Source organism: Aquarana catesbeiana, linkage group LG03 (assembly GCF_042186555.1).
Source record: "Aquarana catesbeiana isolate 2022-GZ linkage group LG03, ASM4218655v1, whole genome shotgun sequence".
In the NCBI taxonomy this organism is placed as follows: domain Eukaryota; kingdom Metazoa; phylum Chordata; class Amphibia; order Anura; family Ranidae; genus Aquarana; species Aquarana catesbeiana.
This window is the reverse complement of record NC_133326.1, coordinates 691,023,335-691,045,699: the sequence shown is the minus strand read 5'-3', so window position 1 is coordinate 691,045,699 and position 22,365 is coordinate 691,023,335. Positions and strand designations below refer to the sequence as shown.

At 45.9% G+C, this 22,365-nt stretch overlaps 1 protein-coding gene across 1 annotated transcript in view; it reads left to right on the top strand.

Moving 5' to 3' along the window:
- LOC141133577 (olfactory receptor 5P52-like) overlaps window positions 1-1,951 on the top strand; it is a 4,703-nt gene extending 2,752 nt beyond the window's left edge. The window contains exon 2 of the mRNA XM_073623040.1: window positions 1,443-1,951. Within this exon, the coding sequence (XP_073479141.1) occupies window positions 1,443-1,951 (509 nt within the window). The remainder of the gene's footprint in view (window positions 1-1,442) is intronic.
- The last annotated feature ends 20,414 nt before the right edge of the window (window positions 1,952-22,365 follow it).

The following is a 22,365-nucleotide window of genomic DNA, read 5'->3' as shown; positions in this document are numbered from 1 at the left end:
TCTCTCTCTCCCCCCCCTCTCTCTCTCTCTCTCCCCCCCTCTCTCTCTCTCTCTCCCCCCCTCTCTCTCTCTCTCCCCCCCCTCTCTCTCTTTAATTTAAATTTCACAAAAAATTGTTTGCGTTTTCATTTTATTTATTTTCATAAAAAGGCCCACCAACATCCTTAGCACCAGGCCCATGATGCTCTTAATCTGGGCCTGAGTATAGTGGTTAGTGTAGTATAGTATAGTGGTCAGTATGGTGTAGTGTAGTATGGTGGACAGTGTAGTGTAGTGGACAGTGTAGTATGGTGGACAGTATAGTGTAGTATAGTGTAGTGGACAGTGTAGTATGGTGGTCAGTATAGTGTAGTATAGTGGACAGTGTAGTATGCTGGTCAGTATAGTGTAGTGTAGTGGACAGTGTAGTGGGTAGTATGGTGGTCAGTGTAGTATAGTGGTCAGTGTAGTGGTTAGTGTAGTATGGTGGACAGTGTAGTATGGTGGACAGTATAGTGTAGTATAGTATAGTGGTCAGTGTAGTATGGTGGTCAGTGTAGTATGGTGGTCAGTGTAGTATGGTGGTCAGTGTAGTGGTTAGTGTAGTGGACAGTGTAGTATGGTGGTCAGCGTAGTATGGTGGTCAGCGTAGTATGGTGGTCAGTGTAGTGGTCAGTGTAGTATGGTGGTCAGTATAGTGTAGTATAGTGGACAGTGTAGTGTGGTCAGTGTAGTATGGTGGTCAGTGTAGTGTAGTATGGTGGTCAGTGTAGTATGGTGGTCAGTGTAGTGTAGTGGTCAGTGTAGTGTAGTATGGTGGTCAGTGTAGTGTAGTGGTCAGTGTAGTGTAGTATGGTGGACAGTGTAGTATAGTGGTCAGTGTAGTGGTTAGTGTGGTGGTCAGTGTAGTGTGGTGGTCAGTGTAGTGTGGTGGTCAGTGTAGTGTGGTGGTCAGTGTAGTGTGGTGGTCAGTATAATGTAGTATAGTGAACAGTGTAGTATAGTGGACAGTGTAGTATGGTGGTCAGTATAGTGTAGTATAGTGGACAGTGTAGTATGGTGGTCAATGTAGTGTAGTATAATGGACAGTGTAATGTAGTATAGTGGACAGTGTAGTGTAGTATGGTGGTCAGTGTAGTATGGTGGTCAGTGTAGTATGGTGGTCAGTATAATGTAGTATAGTGGACAGTGTAGTGTAGTATAGTGGTCAAGTGTAGTGTAGTATGGTGGTCAGTGTAGTGGTCAGTGTAGTATAGTGGTCAGTATAGTAATAGTGGTCAGTGTAGTGGACAATGTAGTGTAGTGGACAGTGTAGTTCTCAGTGTAGTGGTCAGTATAGGAATCCGGTAGGTCAGTACTATTGTATTTGAAGGGACTCAGGGATAGCTAAAAGTCCACAGGTTGGGGGGGGGGGCGCAAATTACTTGCCTTGCCCCGGGTGCTGACAACCCACGCTACGCCACTGGGTTGCTGGGCAATAGTTTGGAGCATATCTTCAAGTGAATTTATTTTGATAATTCAGTTTCAGTTTTGTGGCCCCAGTGACATTGATTACTTCTTTTGTGATTTCGGCCCAGTTGTGCAATTGTCCACCTCAGACACATCAATCATACAATGGCTAGACTTCACATACTCTGTGCTTTCTGGATTCTTTGCTCTTGCTTTTATCATTGGGACATATTTCTACATTTTTATTATCATTCTCAAGATTGCATCTTCTACTACAAGAAAAAAATCCTTTTCAACATGTAGTGCCCACCTGATCTCTGTGGGTGCATATTATGGGTCCTTAATCACTATTTATGTGACTCCATCCAGTGAGATGTCACCTAACGTGAACAAGTACAGTTCTTTACTGTACATTGTAGTGACCCCATTGATGAATCCTGTCATATATAGCCTGAGGAACCAGGAGATAAGACAAGCTCTTCATAAAAAGTTGAGAAAGCTAGCAGTGAGGTCATTTAGATAGAGATATGTGAATATTTAAAGGAGAAGGAGTGAGGTGAAGTAACAAATCTTCTGTTAAAGGAAAACTGACTTTCACTTCCCAAGGTGGACTCTACCTGACCCTTAAAATGTAATAGGATAGTCCACATTTCATGGCAGAATTCTCCCACTGTTACGATTAAACCCTAATAAACATTTTATTTTAAGTCTAATTTCAAGAACAAGAATGTAAAGCATGGTAATGTATCAGTCCTCCAGCTGTGATGGCTGATTAGTTTTCTTTTTTAGGATTTTGTTTTTCTTTATTTTCATCTAGTAATCATGGCAGTAACACACTTCCTGTCCTAGGGAGACAACACTCGCTTGTTGTGCTATATCCGTGGAGGAGAAGTGTTTTCCCCCTAGGATATGAAATGTCGTAGAACTACAAAACATCTCTGCATCTACATCTCCTCATCGCCATAACATAGGTAAAGGTGTTTTGTAATAATATCCTGGACAGGGCTGATAAGACCACTTGGGATTTCAGTGCATCAAAGGCACTCTTTGGTAAGCTCACTACAGAACATTACAAGCTCACTGGATATCTGACAGATCAACATTTTTTTTATGCACTTATTGAAAAGATGTGACAAAACACATGGTAATGGTCTATTTACCAGACTAAAGAGGACTAAACAAAAGAAGTTAATTGTTAGTATGGATGAGCAAAACATACCCAGGATTGATTCGAGGTAGATTGATTACCAAAGTTTGGATCCTGAATCCAAGCTACATTGAAGTTTTCTAGGCTAATAAGCAAGGGATTAGAGGAACAAACAAACAAAGGGCACGGGAAGCTGGCAGTGGCCTGGGGGATATATGGTAGGGATGAGCCCGATGTTCGAGTCGAACATAAGTTTGACACGAACATTGGGTGTTTGCCCGTTCACCGAATTTAGAACATAATGGGGCGTTTGCGGGAAATTTGAGCGCCCGCAGAATGCCCCATAATGAACTGCGTGATCGTTAATGCACTGTGAGATCGCAGTGCATTGATCTGCATGCTTTGTCCAATCACAGCGTGCTCTGCTGAGAGAGCCATGATTGGCCAAAGGCAGGTTGCATTTGGCCAATCATGGCTCAGGGGGCTAAGTCCACACCCCAAACTATGTAAGGCTGCTTACTCGGCGGTCGTACATAGTGCAATGAATTAGAGGAGCAAAATTACATTTCTAAAGGAAAAAATGTCATTCAAAACTGCTTGCGGCTGTAATTGATTGCTGGATTCCGATATATAGATAAAATCACTTTCCAAAATGGAAAGTGACCAGCACAATGACAGCCACTATTTCCATGGTGAAGTGGGCACAATGGCACACACGGTCCTTCCAAAAAGGGTTCCTACATCAATGAAATTCTTCCATCAAAAACCAGCACATATTCCATACTCCAGCTATGAAAGTAGCTCTACTTTGGTGGCTTCAAGGGAAAAATCTGCGCAATTCCCATTAAATCATCCCCATCACATGGGTCACGATAACCTCAAATGCCAGCAATCGGGGCTGGGGCGCTCATTGCCTGATGGGTGTGGCTCAGGGCAGATGGAATTCCCCTTCTCTGGGGATTGTCACCATCATACTGAAACTGAGGGCCGCCTTTCAGGCACTCCTGTCATTTCGCCACCTAATAATGAATTTGTCAGTAATGCTCAGGTTGAAAAATACAACCGCGGTCACATGTGTAAGGAAGCAAGGCGGAACTCGCAGCTGGTCCCTGCTTCAGGAGGTGGAGCCAATAATGAGCTGGGCTCAGAAGAACTTGTCCAACATCTCTGCGGTATACATTCCGGGGATTCAGAATGTACAGGCGGACTTCCTCTCTCATGTTCAAATGAACAACAACGAGTGGTCTCTCCACATAGAGGTGTTTGAATGGCTCCTGACCCTGGGAGTGTCTCCAGAGGTAGACCTGTTTGCTTCCTCATGCAATTACAAGATGACCAAATACTATTCGAGGTTCTGAGATCCTCAGGCTTTTGGGATAGATGCTCTCACGGACCAGTGGAGGTTTCAGAAAGCCAATGCCTTCCCTCCGGTACCGGTAATACTTCAATTTCTCCGGAAGCTCAGAACAGAGAAGGTGGAGATCATATCGGTGATTCCTTTCTGGCCCAACAGGCCTTGGTTCCCTCTGTTAACACTCCTCAGTTATCGAGACCCAGTTACCCTACCTCTTAGGCCAGATCTACTATCTCAAGGCACAGTGGTGTAGTGGTTAGCACTCTCGCCTAGCAGTAAAAAGGGTCGCTGTTTCAAATCCCAACCACGACACTACCTGCCTGGAGTTTTTATGTTCTCCCTGTGCTTGCGTGGGTTTCCTCCTGGTACTCCGGTTTCCTACTACACTCCAAAGACATGCTGGTAGGTTAATTGACTTCTGTCCAAAATTGGCCCTAGTAAATGAATGTGAGTTGGGAACCTTGGATTGTGGACTCCTTGAGGGTCGGGACCAATGTGAGTGTGCGATGTATGTGTGGAGGGCTACGTAAATTGACAGCGCTATATGGGTACCTTAAATAAAAATAGGGATAATTGTAGACACGCACCCACACTTACTCAGGTTGAACTGGATGGACTGGTGTCTTTATTCAACCTTACTAACTATGTAACTATGTAACTCTACACCCTTGTCCATCCTGCCTACACCTCCGGGTTTGGTTTTTGAGAGGGGAAGGCTTGAAGCCCTAGGGTGCCGGGAAGAAGCCATTCTGACCCTTCTGAATGCCAGAAGAAAAAGCACCAATAGAGTATATGAACAGATATAGTCCAGGTTCACTGATCACATGTCTTCCAGACTGAATCCTTGTAATTCCCCAGCAGTCCAAGACATCCTAAGTTTTCTCCAATTGAGGCTTGACCTGTCTCTGCCAGTAAGCTCTCTACGGGTGCAAGTATCAGCCATCTCGGCCTTCACAGGGGTTTCATGGGCAAATCATGCCCTTGTCCGGCAGTTCTTCAAGGGTGCTATCAGGCTTAGGACTCAGAGGAAGCCAAGGTCTCCCAAATGGGATCTCCCCCTTGTTCTGGATTTCCTCTCGAATCTCAGATCAGATCCTGACAAACCTCTTTCAGCAAAAGATCTCACACTTAAGACTACTTTCCTGGTAGCTGTGACTTCAGCCAAAAGGGTCTCTGAAATTAGTAATCTAGGTTCGGAGGAGCCTTTTCTAACTTTTTTCCCTGATAGAGCGGTCAAACCCTAAAGTGACCTCAGTCTTCCATGAAAATCAAGAGATTGTGCTTCCCACTTTCAGGTCATCAGAAGGTCAGACTGTCCATCCTCTTGATGTGGGCCACACTCTGAAGCAGTACTTGGAGGTTATGGCTCCTTTCAGACAATCAGAGTTTCGTTTTTATCCTGCTTCATGGTAAAAACAAAGGGATGTGGGCTTCGGTTAGAACCATCTCTGCTTGGATTGTACAAACCATTCAAAGGGCTTACAGAGCAAAGGGCTTGGCTCCTCCCGAGGCAGTGACAGCTCATTCGGCTCACAGTATCTCGGCCTCTTGGGCAGCTTCTCGACATGTTGTTCCCGATATCATCTGTAGAGCGGCCTCCTGGTCTTCTATTAACACATTTGTTTCTCACTACTGTGTTGAACCAGCTGCTTTGTCATCTATTAGCTTTGGTTTAAAAGTGTTGTCGGATGACAATGTTAAAAAAAAATTTTGGTTTCTTTGCTCAACATTTTGTGTGTATGGTGAGTTATTTCCCATACGTTGCTGCCATGGAGTCTGTCAGGAAAACGGAAAATTTCCTATCAAATACTTACTGTAATTTTCCTTTCCTGATTCCATGGCAGCAGGAGTTCCCTCCCAAATGTCTGGAGTAGGCTAGTTACGGAACATGGATAGCAGCCTAGAGCAAAGATTTATGGGAGAGGTGTCCTATAGGGTAGTCATGGAGGCGGGGCTAACCTACACGTTGCTGCCATGGAGTCTATCAGGAAAGGAAAATTACGGTAAGTATTTGATAGGAAATGTTGCCGTTTTTTAGCTGATATAAACACAACATAACTTACAACATTTCTGCTAAATCTAAAATTAAAAAGTGTATTGAGGTAATAAATAAAGCTCTATGTGTGAATGAGGTGATAGGGCTCATTCAGATGGGCCATGTGGCCCGTACAGTATGAATCAATGTATTGTTTATGTGGCTGTAGCCACTTGGAGCTGTGTGCAGACAGCCTATGTATGAACACATCTGCAAGTTCTAATTTGAAAGGTGCGTGGGTGCAGGTGTACAGCCCCCAACATAAACAGTGGGCACTTAGGGCCACTCACCCACACCTGCCAAATTAAAACCTGCAGCTGTGTTCATACAACTGCTGTGTCCCCATAGAGCAGCAGGTGGCTCTGGTTGCATGAGCAAACCACTCATTGGCATGGCCAGAGAACCTGTGTGAATTAGTCCTTTTTATTTTTTTATTTTTACAATTTATTTATTTTTACTACTTTTAAACAACTTTTTCCTTGTTGGGCAGATGAATGAACAGGAGGTGCTCTGTACAGAGGCTTTCTGTTCATTCACAACCTGAAGCATAGTAAACACATTTTACTATGCTTCGGTGAATGAATGAACATGGTGAGTGAATGGTACCGATCACTCACTATGTTCATTGAGGAAAGAGTTAAGAAAGGTGGTTGGTAAATATGACATATTTACCAACCCCCCACCCCTATCCTGAAACGATCCCCTTGTGTGCGGGGAGAAGAGAAGAATCTGCTGCCGCGGGGGTACAGGGGGATCAGGGCTGCCGGAGGGGGGGAGTTGGATACTGGACAGGGAGAATGATCATAGTGAGTCAAAAGGAGAAAGAAACTGCTGCGCCAACTCAATGTCAAGCGGCCAACACTAACAATTAGACTAATTGTGTATAGAAATAAAAAATAAAAAGTGCAGCGCTCTATTTGAGTGAAAAACATATATATATATGTGAAAGTGACTTAAATAGGTCTCAGTGTAAATCACCTATATGTAAAGATATGGTTTTAACCAACATTCTTAATCAAAAAAATATATATGCAAAAGGTCTTATAAAAGCACCTGTAGTGGATAGTGGATCCCATTGCAGCAGCTGAAAGCCAGTGGAAAAGAAAGGAGTCTAAGCCATAGGGGGATTGGTTTTGGGGATAACCCCCCTACAGATTAATGATTAATAAATATTCATATAATTTTTTATTTATTTTTAATTATTTTTTTTGTTTTTTTAAAATATAGTGAAATGATTAAATGTTGTTAAAGGTGAGGGAATGGGATTGACCTAGATTGTAAGCTCTCAGGATCAGGGCCCTCTGCTTCCTCCTGTATTAAATTGTATTGTAACTGTACTGTCTGCCGCCATGTTGTAAAGCGCTGCGCAAACTGTTGGCGTTATATAAACCCTGTATAATAATAATAATTTGTGCATTCAATTGGACTAGTTCTGAGACTCGTTTAAGAATCGTATAATGACAGATCTAAGCTATAGGTAATAGAAAACGTGACACAATAACCAGATCAGTCAGCAAATGGTTAAATAGTGGTGGCTGAGCAGTGTGATACAGAGTTTTGTAGAGGGAACTGAATGTGTAATGGATGATGTAGGCGAAGGTGAACTAGGAAAAAAATGGTGCAATTACCCCATCTACAAGTATGGTTGGCAGTGCTTCTCCCAGGCTTCAGTGGCGGCTTCCCTTGCTCTGCGGCGGCAAGGGCGGCTTTCCCTTCCCCTGCTCTCCACGGACATTGCAGCCACTTCCATTTCCTCCCTCCTCCTCGGCGGCCAACTGGGACTCTTCTCTTTTCGGCCAATTGGAAAACGGGTCTCAGATCTTCTTCTGATTGTCCGGATTGAGGATTTGTGTTTCAATAGCGAATATTTATTTACCTGGGTGGGCTTGTAGTGCAATGCTCTGCGCCACGAGCCCACCCAATTTTAAAGCCTAATAGAGCCTACGGCTCTAATCAGGTGCTTAAAAAACCCACCTCCGCCATTGTAATTCATGAGCCCCACGTCCTGAAAGGGGCCGGACGCATGAATAGGGGGTGGCAGCCGTGGATAGAGCATGGGGGTGGCAACTGTGGATAAAGGGGGTGGGGCTCGGGTGCCCCTAATGGACGGGCCGCCACTGGTAGCAACTGTAATCAAAGAAAGTTAAAAAAGCTGCACACTTTGTCACAAGTTGACTGAAATGACTCAAAGTGAAACCCCATCCCCCTTAACCACTTGCCATCCAAGCCCATTCTGGCACTCCGCTCCTACATCAAAAAAATCAATAAAAATAAATAAATGATATATGTTTTTTTAGCAGGGACTCTAGGGAATAAAATGGAGGTCATTGCTACTTTTATGTCACATGGTATTTGCGCAGCAATTTTTCAAACGCGTTTTTTTTGTGGAAAAAAATGTTTATTGATTAAAAAAAAATAAAGCACTAAAGTTAGTCCCATTTTTTTGTGTAATGTGAAAAATGATGTTACACCGAGTAATTAGATACCTAACATGTCATGCTTTAAAATTGTGCCTGTAAAGCGCCCAAAAAGTGTCTCTCAAGCCACCCCAGTGTGAAAGTCCGAGTGCTTTCACACTGGGGCGCTGCGCTTGCGAGACGGGAAAAAATGTCCTGCAAGCAGCATCTATGGGGCTGTGCGGGAGAGGTGTATACAGCACTCCTCCACCGCCCCTTGTCCAGCGCAACTGTGCACTTTTCCTCGGCTGCTAGCTAGGGTTAAAAGGCAGAAAAGTTATAGAAAATACGCTACAACTTTACAGATTTGCACCAAGTAAAATGAAACATACAAATTGTAAATGTATTAAAACTGAGATGTTGTAATCATCAGAATTTTCAGTAGGCGCTGTGTAATCAAAGAAAGTTAAAAAAGCAGCACACTTTGCCACAAGTTGGCTGAAATGCAACCCCATCCCCCTCAATTAGGGTTGCCACCTTTTCTTCAAGCCAAACCCGAACACTTTAGCGGCACACAGCAGTTTTTTTTTTTACGGGGGAACACTGGGGACTGTGGTATAAAATGGAACTCTAATGTAAGGGGGTTTCTGCTTACCAAAGCCCCCCACCTACATCAACATTCCCTGATTCCCCATTAAATAAGGGTTCCCAAAGCTCCCCCTTACATCAGAGTCCACAGAGCACCCCTTACATCTGAGTCCCCCCTACCTTAGTGTACTCACTTGCTCAGGAGCAGGACAGAGAAGGGAGGGGGCCTATGCACTGGGTGGTTGTGGTATTTGGTTAATGGGGAGCATAGGCAATGGCGTCCCTAGGGGGGGGGCAGAGGGGGCCCTGACCCCCCCAACATTATGCTGTGCCCCACCATGTGCCCCCCACCCCCCAATAAAAATTTTTTTTTTCTTTTTTTACAAAAAAATAATGTCTAAGAGGGAGAGAGTCCCCAGTCAGCTCCTGCGGGTGATTCCTCCTCCCTCCCTGACACTGCATAATGCGAGTGCTCACACAACCACGGCCGCCCGATCTGCTCCTTCCCCTGCATCCTCATTGGCAGGGAGAAGAGCGAGTTGCAGGAAGGACTCCACCAGGACTTTCAGTTACTGAAAAAACAGACTGATTTCTCCCGTCCTTAGGACAGGAGAACCAGCCTGTAAATTCCAAGAGATGCCAGACCAGCGCTGTCAATAGCAGGGGCAGGACAGCAAGAGGAGGCTGGGAAACCCCACAGTGGCAGAACACCAGGGCCCGGTGGCAAGACAACCTTTGCAACCCTGATAGTTTTCCCACTGCTTTGGACCCTTATATTTTCTTGGTATGCTGGTGACATATATATCTTGTTTTCTGCCACTCTGGGGGACCCCAATACAGTAGGAAGGGAGCTCACTGCAGAACATGTGAAAGGGCCTTTGTGGGGTCGTAGTAAAGGGCCCCAGCATATATTTATATATCTATATATATCTATATCTCTATATATATATATATATATATATATATATATATATATATATATATATATATATATATATATATATGCATTTTATAGTTGCCCCCCTACTTTTGTCCCTGTCCCCCCATGTGCCCCCCCTAAATATGAAAGCTGGAGACGCCACTGAGCATAGGTGGGTGCAACCCAAGCAACAGAGGAAAATCTGAGCCACACTGGGTGAATAGGGTGTGCCCCGGCACGCTTACGTTGGAGGGGGGTTGCAGTCCCGTCTGAATAATGTCCCGTCTGAATAATGTCTGAAACCTGGACACATAATTCAAAACCCTGACTGTCTGGTGAATCCCGGACAGGTGGAACCCTACCCTCAATGCCAAATAATGCCAAAAATTGACAATTCTACAATAGATTCATTACAGCTCAAAAATCACCCTAAAATACGAAACAGTGTCTTCACTCATCAGTCTCATCCCTATCACTGTCATCAGAGCTATCGCCCAATTTAGCTCTTTCCTCTTTTTCTTGGGAAACATTTGCACAATTTTTGCACCTGTTAACTTCCCATCCTGGAGGTGCCATCCATTGCCAATGGGTGACGGGGCACACATTATACCCTTCAGAGAATGTCTTATTATGGCTGCTTGGTAGTTTGCCCCTTTACAGTGTTGGTAAAGGGCATTACTTGTCGGAGCAGGGGCAGCCTGTCCATTAAGGATGCACGGGCGCTGCCCCCTCTCTCCAGCCACCCCCTCTATGAATAATGCATTGCATAAATCTATCTATGGCCTCCGCTACTACCCCCTATTCAGGCACCTGACCCCTTTTTGGACGCCGGTCGCCTGAATTCCAGTGGCGGGGGGTGTATTAGACTCTAATAGGCTTCAAAAAAGGTGAACTCGGAGCGCAAAGCATTGCACTCAGAGTCCACCCAGGTGTGTTAGAAAACCGCCTCTCTGCCAATCAGGAAGCGTGGGTCTGTTACCCGTCACCTGATTTGCTGAAAGGACAGGCGCTGCTATTGGATGCCTATCAGGAGGAGGGGAGGAGATGCATGGAGGACACAGCTCGTCACTGTCTCTGACCCGCTGCAAGGTCCCACAGCTCACCGCCATCACCCGCTGTCTGACCCGCCACTGAGAAAATTAAATTCCGGTCAGACGGTGAGCAGATGGGGGGGGTTACAGTGGCAACTTTTGATGGGCACAGTGGCAGCATTTGATGGGCACAGTGGCAGCATTTGATGGGCACAGTGGCTGCAATTGATGGGCACAGTGGCTGCAATTGATGGCACATTGGATGCATTTGATGGCACAGTGGCTGCATTTGATGGGCACAGTGGCTGTAATTGATGGCACAGTGGCTGTAATTGATGGGCACAGTGGCTGTAATTGATGGGCACAGTGGCTGTAATTGATGGCACAGTGGCTGCATTTGATGGGCACAGTGGCTGCATTTGATGGGCACAGTGGCTGCATGTGATGGGCACAGTGGCTGCATGTGATGGGCACAGTGGCTGTAATTGATGGCACAGTGGCTGTAATTGATGGGCACAGTGGCTGTAATTGATGGCACAGTGGCTACATTTGATGGGCACAGTGAGGCTGTAATTGATGTTTTTTTTTAGTATTTTTCAGAATTTTTCAGTTTGCTTGCACTTCCCCAAAAATGTTGCGCATCAGCCGCCATTGTGTCAGAGGCATGGATAGTTCTGGCAAAGCTGATGCCATGCAGAATGCTTTGTATCTTTCACCGTTCACATTTTTTGCAGATTACTGGCCACACAGGTGGCACACATATTTGCAAAGTAGTTCAAAGGTAGACTGACCCAGGTTAAAACTGCTACCCAGATTTGTAAGAGCCCATTCACACAGGGGCAACACGACTTGCAGGTCGCCTCAGCGAGGCGACCTGCAAACGACTTCCGCGGCGACTTGCAAAACGACTTCTGTATAGAAGTCTATGCAAGTCGCCCCAAGTCTCTCCCTAAGTCGTACAGGAACCTTTTTCTAAGTCGGAGCGACTTGCGTCGCTCCGACTAGAACGGTTCCATTGTACAGAACGGGAGGCGACTTGTCAGGCGACTAGGTCGCCTGACAAGTCGTCCCTGTGTGAATGGGCTCTAAATGCAGTCAGGTATTCATCTTTCTCGCAAGCAACATAAAATGCCTTTCTTTTGTCTTTGCCATAAAAGGTGCTTGGAGAGTCACAACCTGAGAAGGTATGGATCCCAATAAGTGCCAAACACACACTGGTGCCAAGAGCTGATGACATGTTAGCTAAGTCAATGACCCTTGTTCTGTCCATCTTATAGCCTAATGACAGTGTTAGAGGGGAGAAGAAGTTACATTGAATAGGGGAATGAGAGATATGTGGCAGTGAACTGGGGGGGAACCAGCCTAGGATAGAGGAGCTACATAAACACTGAGCCCAGCTGGATAAGATAAGATAAACCTATGGCTGTGGCTGTGTCAGGAAGGCAGAGTTGGAGGGGGGAGAGCAGAAAAGAATATACTGGTTTGGAATTTGAAGGAATGGGATGGACTGTGAGAGTACAGGAGTGACTGCATGGAGACTGACCTGAGCATAATCAGAGAATTGAGAAAGATCGTAGTGTGATTGCAGGGATGAGGGGCAATATATGACAGGGAGAGTGAGAGCAGGACAAGAATCTGGAAGGGGGGGGTGAGACACAAACTTACCAAGGGATATGCAGGAAGCAGAGCTAACATCAGAGCACTGAGCCGTGCTGGCCAAAGAATGGCAGGAGGATGTGGATCGGCTGCTAATGTAGCAGAAAGGCAAAGGGGGAGAGCTGCTTCCCAGCTGCCTTGGCCCCTTCTTGACCGGAAGGAGCACGGGCCTGGTACAGGAGGACGTCTGTCCCTTTTTATCAGCGGCCTTACAGGTGGGCATCACTGGTGGGGCACTGATGGGAATCACTGGTGGGCACTGGTGGGCATTGCTGATGGGTCTGCACTGATAATCAATGTGCTGATTATCAGCGCAGACCCCCCCCCTTCAGGAGAGTCGCTGATTAGCTTTCTTCCTTTTAATCCAACAAACTTTTATTTCTGGTAAACAAGGATAACAGAAATAGGACAATGTGTATATACAATTTTGGAGTACAACATAGGCTTTGTAGTAAGCAGAGTTCTGCTTTACAACAAAGAAAATAAACATTCATGCTGTATACATTGCAGCGTACCTCAGTGGTTCACAAACGAGTGCGTAGGGCGTTATGCCATGGCTAAGTCAGGTGTAGGTCAGTCACAAGCAAGCGTTGACATATACTAGAGGGAAGCATGCGTGTTGCTGTAGGGACCTTCTACCTATTAATGATAGCAGTGGTCAATCAGCTCCGAGATCTAGTACTGTAGATGTGGACCCCGATTCCAGCCAGTGGTCCCAAATTTTGTGGTATTTCGCTGGGCAGTTTCTGTGCTTATATATAATGTTTTTGTAGTGTGGGGATTGGTTGACAGTGGCCATCCATTCCTGAAGTGTCGGTGTATCAGCCCATAGCCATTTTCTAGCTATCAGAAGCCTGACTACAAATAATGTTTGTTGCATAAAAATGTGAACAGGTCTGTTCTGTTCATGTTCAGGGAGTATTCCTAATAGACATTGTTTGGGGAACAATATTAGGAACTTGACCAGTTGTTCCCAGTAGGATCATATGGCCGGACAAGACCAGATCAAGTGGTTGAAGGAGCTATTATGGTCTTTGCATCTGGGGCATGAAGGATCCCATTGAGGTTTGTATCTCACTATACAGGCTGGGGTCAGGTAGGATCTGTGGAGTATGTATAGATGGGTGAGTCAGCCAGCCGTGGAGAAACCAATTTACCGGCTGCCAAGGCATCCATCCACTCATCCTCCTCCAGCTCCCCTACGTCCGCCACCCAGCTACCCCTCAACCCGCTTGACAAGTCTGCTGCTGCGGGCAAGGTTAGGCTGGAATAGCAAACGGAGGTTAGTTTTTTTGGGTCCTCACCAAGTAGAATGTCTACTAAGTATATAGAAGTGAGATCAGATGTAGAATTTCCAAACTGGGACTGCAGTATGTGGTGGAGCTGGAGAAAGCGAAAGAACATAGAGTTAGGCAGGTTGAAGGCGAGTTTAAGATCCTGAAACGATTTAACTCCCACACTATCCATTACCTGATGGAGATATGTCACCCCCCGGTTGATTCAGAGATCTACATCTGGCAGAGTGAGTAGCTCGGAAAGGTTAAAATTGTCCCAAAGTGGCATGTGGGTGTGAATAGGGGAAGCCCTCAACTGGCGCAGTGCCAGCGCCCAGATCCTGCAGTGGTGATGAACCAGTCCCTTTCGGCCCCCAGTCTAGTTGAATTACGTGTTACAAGTACATATTTGGGGGGCACACCATACAATGCATTTAAATTCAAGATGGTGCTGCTGTAAGACCTATAAACAGTACAAAATATTTTACAGCGCACACATACAAGAATGACATTTCCTGCAGGGCTAGTTAAAAACACCTGAACACCTGAACATATTCAAAAAATACGGGGGTTTGGTCACACTATATGGTCATATAGTGCTAAGCCCACTTACTGCGACAAAGTACCCCGAATTAGTGGGTCCTACACTAGTAATAGAATGGAAGATCCTGTGTCTCAACCATGGGAGCTGAACTCCTCTATGTGGGAGAACTGAAAGGGATACATCCTAATCACTGGTGGCCACTAAATAGGAGGTAATGAGGAGGGGGAGGGGTGCTCCAGCCCAAAAACCTGGTCAGGGCCTATTACAACAAACAAGTACATATTTGGGGGGCACACCATACAATGCATTTAAATTCAAGATGGTGCTGCTGTAAGACCTATAAACAGTACAAAATATTTTACAGCGCACACATACAAGAATGACATTTCCTGCAGGGCTAGTTAAAAACACCTGAACACCTGAACATATTCAAAAAATACGGGGGTTTGGTCACACTATATGGTCATATAGTGCTAAGCCCACTTACTGCGACTAAGTACCCCGAATTTTTTGAATATGTTCAGGTGTTTTTAACTAGCCCTGCAGGAAATGTCATTCTTGTATGTGTGCGCTGTAAAATATTTTGTACTGTTTATAGGTCTTACAGCAGCACCATCTTGAATTTAAATGCATTGTATGGTGTGCCCCCCAAATATGTACTTGTATGTTGTAATAGGCCCTGACCAGGTTTTTGGGCTGGAGCACCCCTCCCCCTCCTCATTACCTCCTATTTAGTGGCCACCAGTGATTAGGATGTATCCCTTTCAGTTCTCCCACATAGAGGAGTTCAGCTCCCATGGTTGAGACAGAGGATCTTCCATTCTATTACTAGTGTAGGACCCACTAATTCGGGGTACTTTGTCGCAGTAAGTGGGCTTAGCACTATATGACCATATAGTGTGACCAAACCCCCGTATTTTTTGAATATGTTCAGGTGTTCAGGTGTTTTTAACTAGCCCTGCAGGAAATGTCATTCTTGTATGTGTGCGCTGTAAAATATTTTGTAGTTGAATTACGTGTGTCACTGAAAATGATCTGAAAGGGGTGTGCAATTTGGGTAGCTGCTGCGGAGCATGCAAGGCTCAGGTACCTAGAGAGGGGCCCGCATCCTCCAAGTACAGCAGCGTGTCATCGGCATATAGACTAATGGTTTCAACCAGAGGTCCCATCCTGAGGCCTCTTATGCCCGGATGTTCCCTAATGGATATCGCCAGGGGCTCCACCGCCAGAGCGTACAGCAACGGAGACAGTGGACACCCCTGACGCGTACCTCTACTCAATGGGAATGGATCAGAGATCTTGCCATTCACCTGAATCCTGGCTACTGGGGACTAATACAGCAATTTGATCCATGTGATGAAATTGGGGCCAAATCCATACCTGCCAAGACACTCCCAAAGGTGATCCCATTCAACGGAATCAAAGGCCTTGGCGGCGTCAAGACTGACAATCACGCGGGAGCCTACCAAGTTGTGGGTGGCCTGTAGATTCAAAAACAGATGTCTTAAGTTGAAAGTCGCGTTTTTATTGGGCATAAAGCTTATTTGGTCAGGATGGACTAAGTTGAGGATAACCTTGTTTAAGCAAAACAAAAGGATTTTAGCCAGGATTTTGATATCAAGTTGGAGCAGTGAGATGGGGCGATAAGATTCCGGGAGGGAGGGGTGGTCCTTTCCAGGTTTAGGTATAAAGATTATCAGGGCTTCTCGCATTAAATGTGGGAGGGTGGAGGAATCAAAAATGTGTTGGAATAGCTTCTGCAGTTAGGGAACCAAAACCTCTCTAAACTGGGAATATAATTCTAATGGGAGGCCATCTGTACCAGGGGCCTTAGCCGTGGCCAAGTGTGAAATGACCTCATTAATATCTTCAATAGTGATAGGGGCTTCCAGTTGGGTAACTTAAGTATGGAACAGCGAGGAAAAGTTTACAGATTGTAGGAGAGATACCAGCTCATCGTGGGTGTACTGGGCAGTGGAGGAGTACAGGGTGGAGAAGAAGGCATTGAACTCTACAGCCACTAGGTCAGGATCGGTAATCCATTGACTGGTAGGGTCAACAAGGGATACCACCACTGGGGGCCTATGATCTAAGTGCGCAAGATAAGCTAGCAACCTGCCCACACATTCCCCGTGCTCAAAACTCCTTTGTTTGCAGAAGAAGATTTCTTGTTTGGTTTTCTCAAAGTGGAGGGTATTGACTAGTCGAGATTGTACCTTCACGGACGAGGCAGCGTCCGAGGAAGGGTTTAACTGAAATGCCTGTTCTAGTGATTCTAAGTGGGCTTCAGCTTGTCGTAGGGCTGGTTTAGAGGATGACTTGTATCTGGAGATTTGAGTCAATAGCAGCATCTTGACATGCAGTTTAGAGGACTCCCATATCATTCCACGAGGGGCCGATTCTCTATTGGTGTTAAAAAAAAGAGCAGTTCATCCTGTATAGTTTCTATGTCAGGGAGGACAGATAACCAAAAGGGGTTAAGTCGCCACGTCGGAGATGAGGGGGGAGTCTGCAAGTCAAGTACAGGCCAGTAAGGGGCGTGATCAGGTAGGAGGATATAAAAATATAGTCTATCCGTGACATGGTGGAGTGGGTGGCGGAAAAGCAGGAGTAGTCGGGGAGGGTGGGGAATTTGTGGCACCAAGTGTCAACCAGGGCAAATTCACCCATCAAGCGGCCAAACCTCATTAAGGCATGGGGGCTTGGTTCAGGGGCCCCTGAGTCCAATCTGTTTTTTGAGGGGTCAATGACCATATTAAAGTCACCCAGCCAAACGGCTGGAATAGTAGGATATTGTGCCATGAATGTAAGACCGTCCTGTATGACTGCAAATTGAAACGGAGGGAGGGCATAGTATGCAAGTATTAACACCTCAAACCTTCCAAACATAGCATGCAAAAATATATACCTGCCCTGAGGGTCTGTCCGCAGCGTTATGAGCTGAAATTGGGTGCACTTTGAGATAAGGATTGCGACACCATGGGAGTGTGGGGTATGTGGAGCTTGGTACACCCAGCCTAACCAGGAATTCTTGAGAGTGAGTTGTAAGTGGGCAGTGAGGTTTCCAATAGGACATACACCTCTGCTTGCATGGCTTTTAGGTGAGACAGGATTGCGGTGCATTTAGGTCTGGCATGTATTCTCCTAACATTCCATGTCACAAATTTTGTAGGTGGCATAGTGGGAGATGGAGAGCGGACACCCGCAGACAAAAGCCCAGGGCAGGCAGCACAGAGCAAGGGATACTCTGGGGCATCTGAGCACAGGGCCATAATGGCCTCCGTATGGCATAGGATGTAAAGAGCCCTACACAACATAACCATAGTGCATAGCGGTCGCCACGTTGTAAGAACAATTGTAAACCAAAATGCTGAGGTACATGAGAACAATTTCTGTATGACATTTCTATTGAATACACATTGTACAGAGAACAATAATAACTGGAGAACGCAATATAAAAAGGACATGGGGAAAAAAAAGAAGAAGAAGAAAAAAAAAGGGGTGGGACAACGGTCCCGGTATACGGTAGACTGCAGGCTCTGGTCCAGCACATAGAAAACACCACCCAGATTACTGAAGTATAGCAGGGAGGTGTCTGCTGGCCAGGGAAACACATCTTGAACTGTGGATACGATACAAACAAAATGATGAGAAAACAAATTTCTAGCACTGATCTGGTGCTGAGGGGGGCAAACAATCGCTGAAAAGCCTGCCACAATGCAGGGAGCCCAGCCGAAGTGTGCAGGCATGCCGTGGAGCATACCCCACCCCAGGTCCCAAGTATCGGCCGACGGGTCGTTGCTAATCCACGGGAATGTCACCAGAGGCTCCAGCCAGCATGAAATAAGCAGGAAGGGGGAGGGGGGGCGGATAACATGATGGGGGAGATGTTCCAGTTCACATCCAGTGGTATGAGAGGAGAGGTGTGAAGGTTCCAGGCTGGGAAGCAGTTTCAAAAAGAAGGGGAGGAAGGAGGAAAAGATGGTAGCTTACCAGAGGTCTCGGAGCAGGTGGGGGCAGCCAGGTATAAGGATCAGGATGGAGGTCAGTTGGCATTGTCGCGGCTTTCCAGCCAGGCAAAGGGTCCTCAAAGAAATGTACCCGGTCGTCTCCCACCACCCGCAATCTTGCAGGGTACAACATGACGTACTTCAGTTTCTTCAGATTCTGGCGCTTAACCTCAGTGAATTGGGAGAGGCGGCGCTGGACCTCAGCACAAAAATCTGGGTAAACCGCCACCCTCCCATTATGGAATGGTATGTTGCCTTTTTTCCTGGACAGTCGGAGAATTGCGTCACGGTTCATGAATTTAGCGATGAGTGCATGGAGGGGTGCCACTTGGAGGCGGTCTGGCAGCCAGGCGGTGTGCACGCTCCATGATGAAGGAGGTTGAAAAGGCATCCCTACCATAGGTGGTGATGAGCAGGTTTTCTAAGAATGCCTGTGGATTTGTGCAATCCGAGCCCTCAGGCAGACCCACGTAGCGAATATTGCATCTTCTCAGCCTCTTTTCCATATCATCTTGTTTTTGCATAACAGAATGGAGCTGATGTTGCAGCTGTTCAGTGGAGACCTGCAGTCATCCTCCACCTGACTGATCCATCTTTCAGTCTCAGACACACGGTCCCTTAGCTTCTGGAAATCGTTCCTTAGCAAGGAGAGGTCCACTTTCACCTCTTCAATTTTGGAAGTCAGGGTGGTATGGCACTGTGAAATGGCATTGTGGCATTGTGAGATAGCTTAGTACCGAGTACCTTAGTGGTGTCTCCAGCAGCTTGTTCCATCTCAGCAGGGAATTCGGCGCCATCTTCCCTCACAGTCTCTTTTTCCTCATGGCGGTACTTGCCAAGCTTGCTGATGGCTTCAGACATCCGTTTAGGAGGCGACATCTCGGCAATTTAGGACGAGCTGAGCAGGAACAGACAGGATATCCCAAGGAATGGTGTAGTTAGGATTACTACGGCCGGCAGAGCTCTCAGCTAAAGCGTCCTACACCATGCCGCTTCAGACCACCCCCCCCCCCCCGATTGGCTCTCTTCTACCAGTGCCTTGTCAGCGTGAATGGAGGAAAGCCGATTAACGGCACTTCCTGGTTACCATATGATCAGCTGTGATTGGACGCAGCTGATCACATGGTAAATAGGCTACATCAGAGGCACTTTACCTAGATCGGAGATGCAGTGTGTCGGATCGACACACTACACCACTGATCGCCCCTGGGGTGCGCACGCGCTGCTTATCCTAGACATCATATGATGCCCAGTCAGGATAACAGAACCATCCCATGGTCACCATTCTGCATACGCAGGCGGGAAGTGGTTAAAGAAAATGAGGGATTGCAAAGTGGCACCAACATCCTGTATGATATTTTGGAAAAAAAAGAAAGGGAGCAGGGTGGACTTTTAAGGTGCCAACAAACAACTCTTGAATAAAATCGATACATTTTATTCTTCCAAAATGCGTTAAAAGTATCAAAGTACAAAAACAATAAAAGCAGTCTTACTTAAAGGACCCTCCCACCGTGATACCAGACACCTAACACATCAATAAGGTAGCTATTTAATAGGGATTAGGGATGAGCTTCGTGTTCGAGTCGAACCCATGTTCGACTCGAACATCGGCTGTTCGATCGTTCGCCGAATTGCGAACGTTATGGGCCGTTCGCGCTAAATTCGTGTGGCGCGTCACGGCCCATAATTCACTGCAGCATCGCAGTGCATTGCTGGCTGATGATTGGCCAAGCATGCACTATGACCCGCATGCTTGGCCAATCACAGCGCCGTCAGTAGAGAGAGCTGTAATTGGCCAAAGCCAGGGTGGCTTTGGCCAATTATGGCTCAGGGGATTTAGTACACACCCCACACTATATAAGGCCGCCTGCACGGCGGCCCTGTGTAGTGTGTGTTCCGGTGTGCTGAGAGATAGAGAGAGAGAGAGACAGTGTCATTTGATTTGAGTTAGATAGATTAGGCAGAACAGTCAGTCAGTTAGCTGCACTTACAGTGTATTGTGTATATATATGCATCCCAGGTGTTGCATATATATATATACACTGTATTCAGTTTAGCTAGATCCGTTCCTGTTATCTTCTATCTAGACTATTTACATTTAATGCAGTGCGTCCTGCTCACAGTGTTCAGCTAGATCCGTTCCTGCTATTTACATTTAGTGCAGTCAGTGCGTCCTGCTCACAGTGTTCAGCTAGATCCGTTCCTGTTATCTTCTAGACTATTTACATTTAGTGCAGTGCGTCCTGCTCACAGTGTTCAGCTAGATCCGTTCCTGTTAAATTCCTACTGACAGGCAGGCTTGTCTGGTTACAGTATATAAAGCTACCTGAAGAAAATTACAGGTGTTCTATTTGATCCTATTAGTACCACGGTCAGGCAGCTAGACTATTTACATTTAGTACAGTGCGTCCTGCTCACAGTGTTCAGCTAGATCCGTTCCTGTTATCTTCCTACTGACAGGCAGGCTTGTCTGGTTACAGTATATAAAGCTACCTGAAGAAAATTACAGGTGTTCTATTTGATCCTATTAGTACCACGGTCAGGCAGCTAGACTATTTACATTTAGTACAGTGCGTCCTGCTCACAGTGTACAGCTAGATCCGTTCCTGTTATCTTCCTACTGACAGGCAGGCTTGTCTGGTTACAGTATATAAAGCTACCTGAAGAAAATTACAGGTGTTCTATTTGATCCTATTAGTACCACGGTCAGGCAGCTAGACTATTTACATTTAGTACAGTGCGTCCTGCTCACAGTGTTCAGCTAGATCCGTTCCTGTTATCTTCCTACTGACAGGCAGGCTTGTCTGGTTACAGTATATAAAGCTACCTGAAGAAAATTACAGGTGTTCTATTTGATCCTATTAGTACCACGGTCAGGCAGCTAGACTATTTACATTTAGTACAGTGCGTCCTGCTCACAGTGTACAGCTAGATCCGTTCCTGTTATCTTCCTACTGACAGGCAGGCTTGTCTGGTTACTGTATATAAAGCTACCTGAAGAAAATTACAGGTGTTCTATTTGATCCTATTAGTACCACGGTCAGGCAGCTAGACTATTTACATTTAGTACAGTGCGTCCTGCTCACAGTGTTCAGCTAGATCCGTTCCTGTTATCTTCCTACTGACAGGCAGGCTTGTCTGGTTACAGTATATAAAGCTACCTGAAGAAAATTACAGGTGTTCTATTTGATCCTATTAGTACCACGGTCAGGCAGCTAGACTATTTACATTTAGTACAGTGCGTCCTGCTCACAGTGTTCAGCTAGATCCGTTCCTGTTATCTTCCTACTGACAGGCAGGCTTGTCTGGTTACTGTATATAAAGCTACCTGAAGAAAATTACAGGTGTTCTATTTGATCCTATTAGTACCACGGTCAGGCAGCTAGACTATTTACATTTAGTACAGTGCGTCCTGCTCACAGTGTACAGCTAGATCCGTTCCTGTTATCTTCCTACTGACAGGCAGGCTTGTCTGGTTACTGTATATAAAGCTACCTGAAGAAAATTACAGGTGTTCTATTTGATCCTATTAGTACCACGGTCAGGCAGCTAGACTATTTACATTTAGTACAGTGCGTCCTGCTCACAGTGTTCAGCTAGATCCGTTCCTGTTATCTTCCTACTGACAGGCAGGCTTGTCTGGTTACAGTATATAAAGCTACCTGAAGAAAATTACAGGTGTTCTATTTGATCCTATTAGTACCACGGTCAGGCAGCTAGACTATTTACATTTAGTACAGTGCGTCCTGCTCACAGTGTACAGCTAGATCCGTTCCTGTTATCTTCCTACTGACAGGCAGGCTTGTCTGGTTACTGTATATAAAGCTACCTGAAGAAAATTACAGGTGTTCTATTTGATCCTATTAGTACCACGGTCAGGCAGCTAGACTATTTACATTTAGTACAGTGCGTCCTGCTCACAGTGTTCAGCTAGATCCGTTCCTGTTATCTTCCTACTGACAGGCAGGCTTGTCTGGTTACAG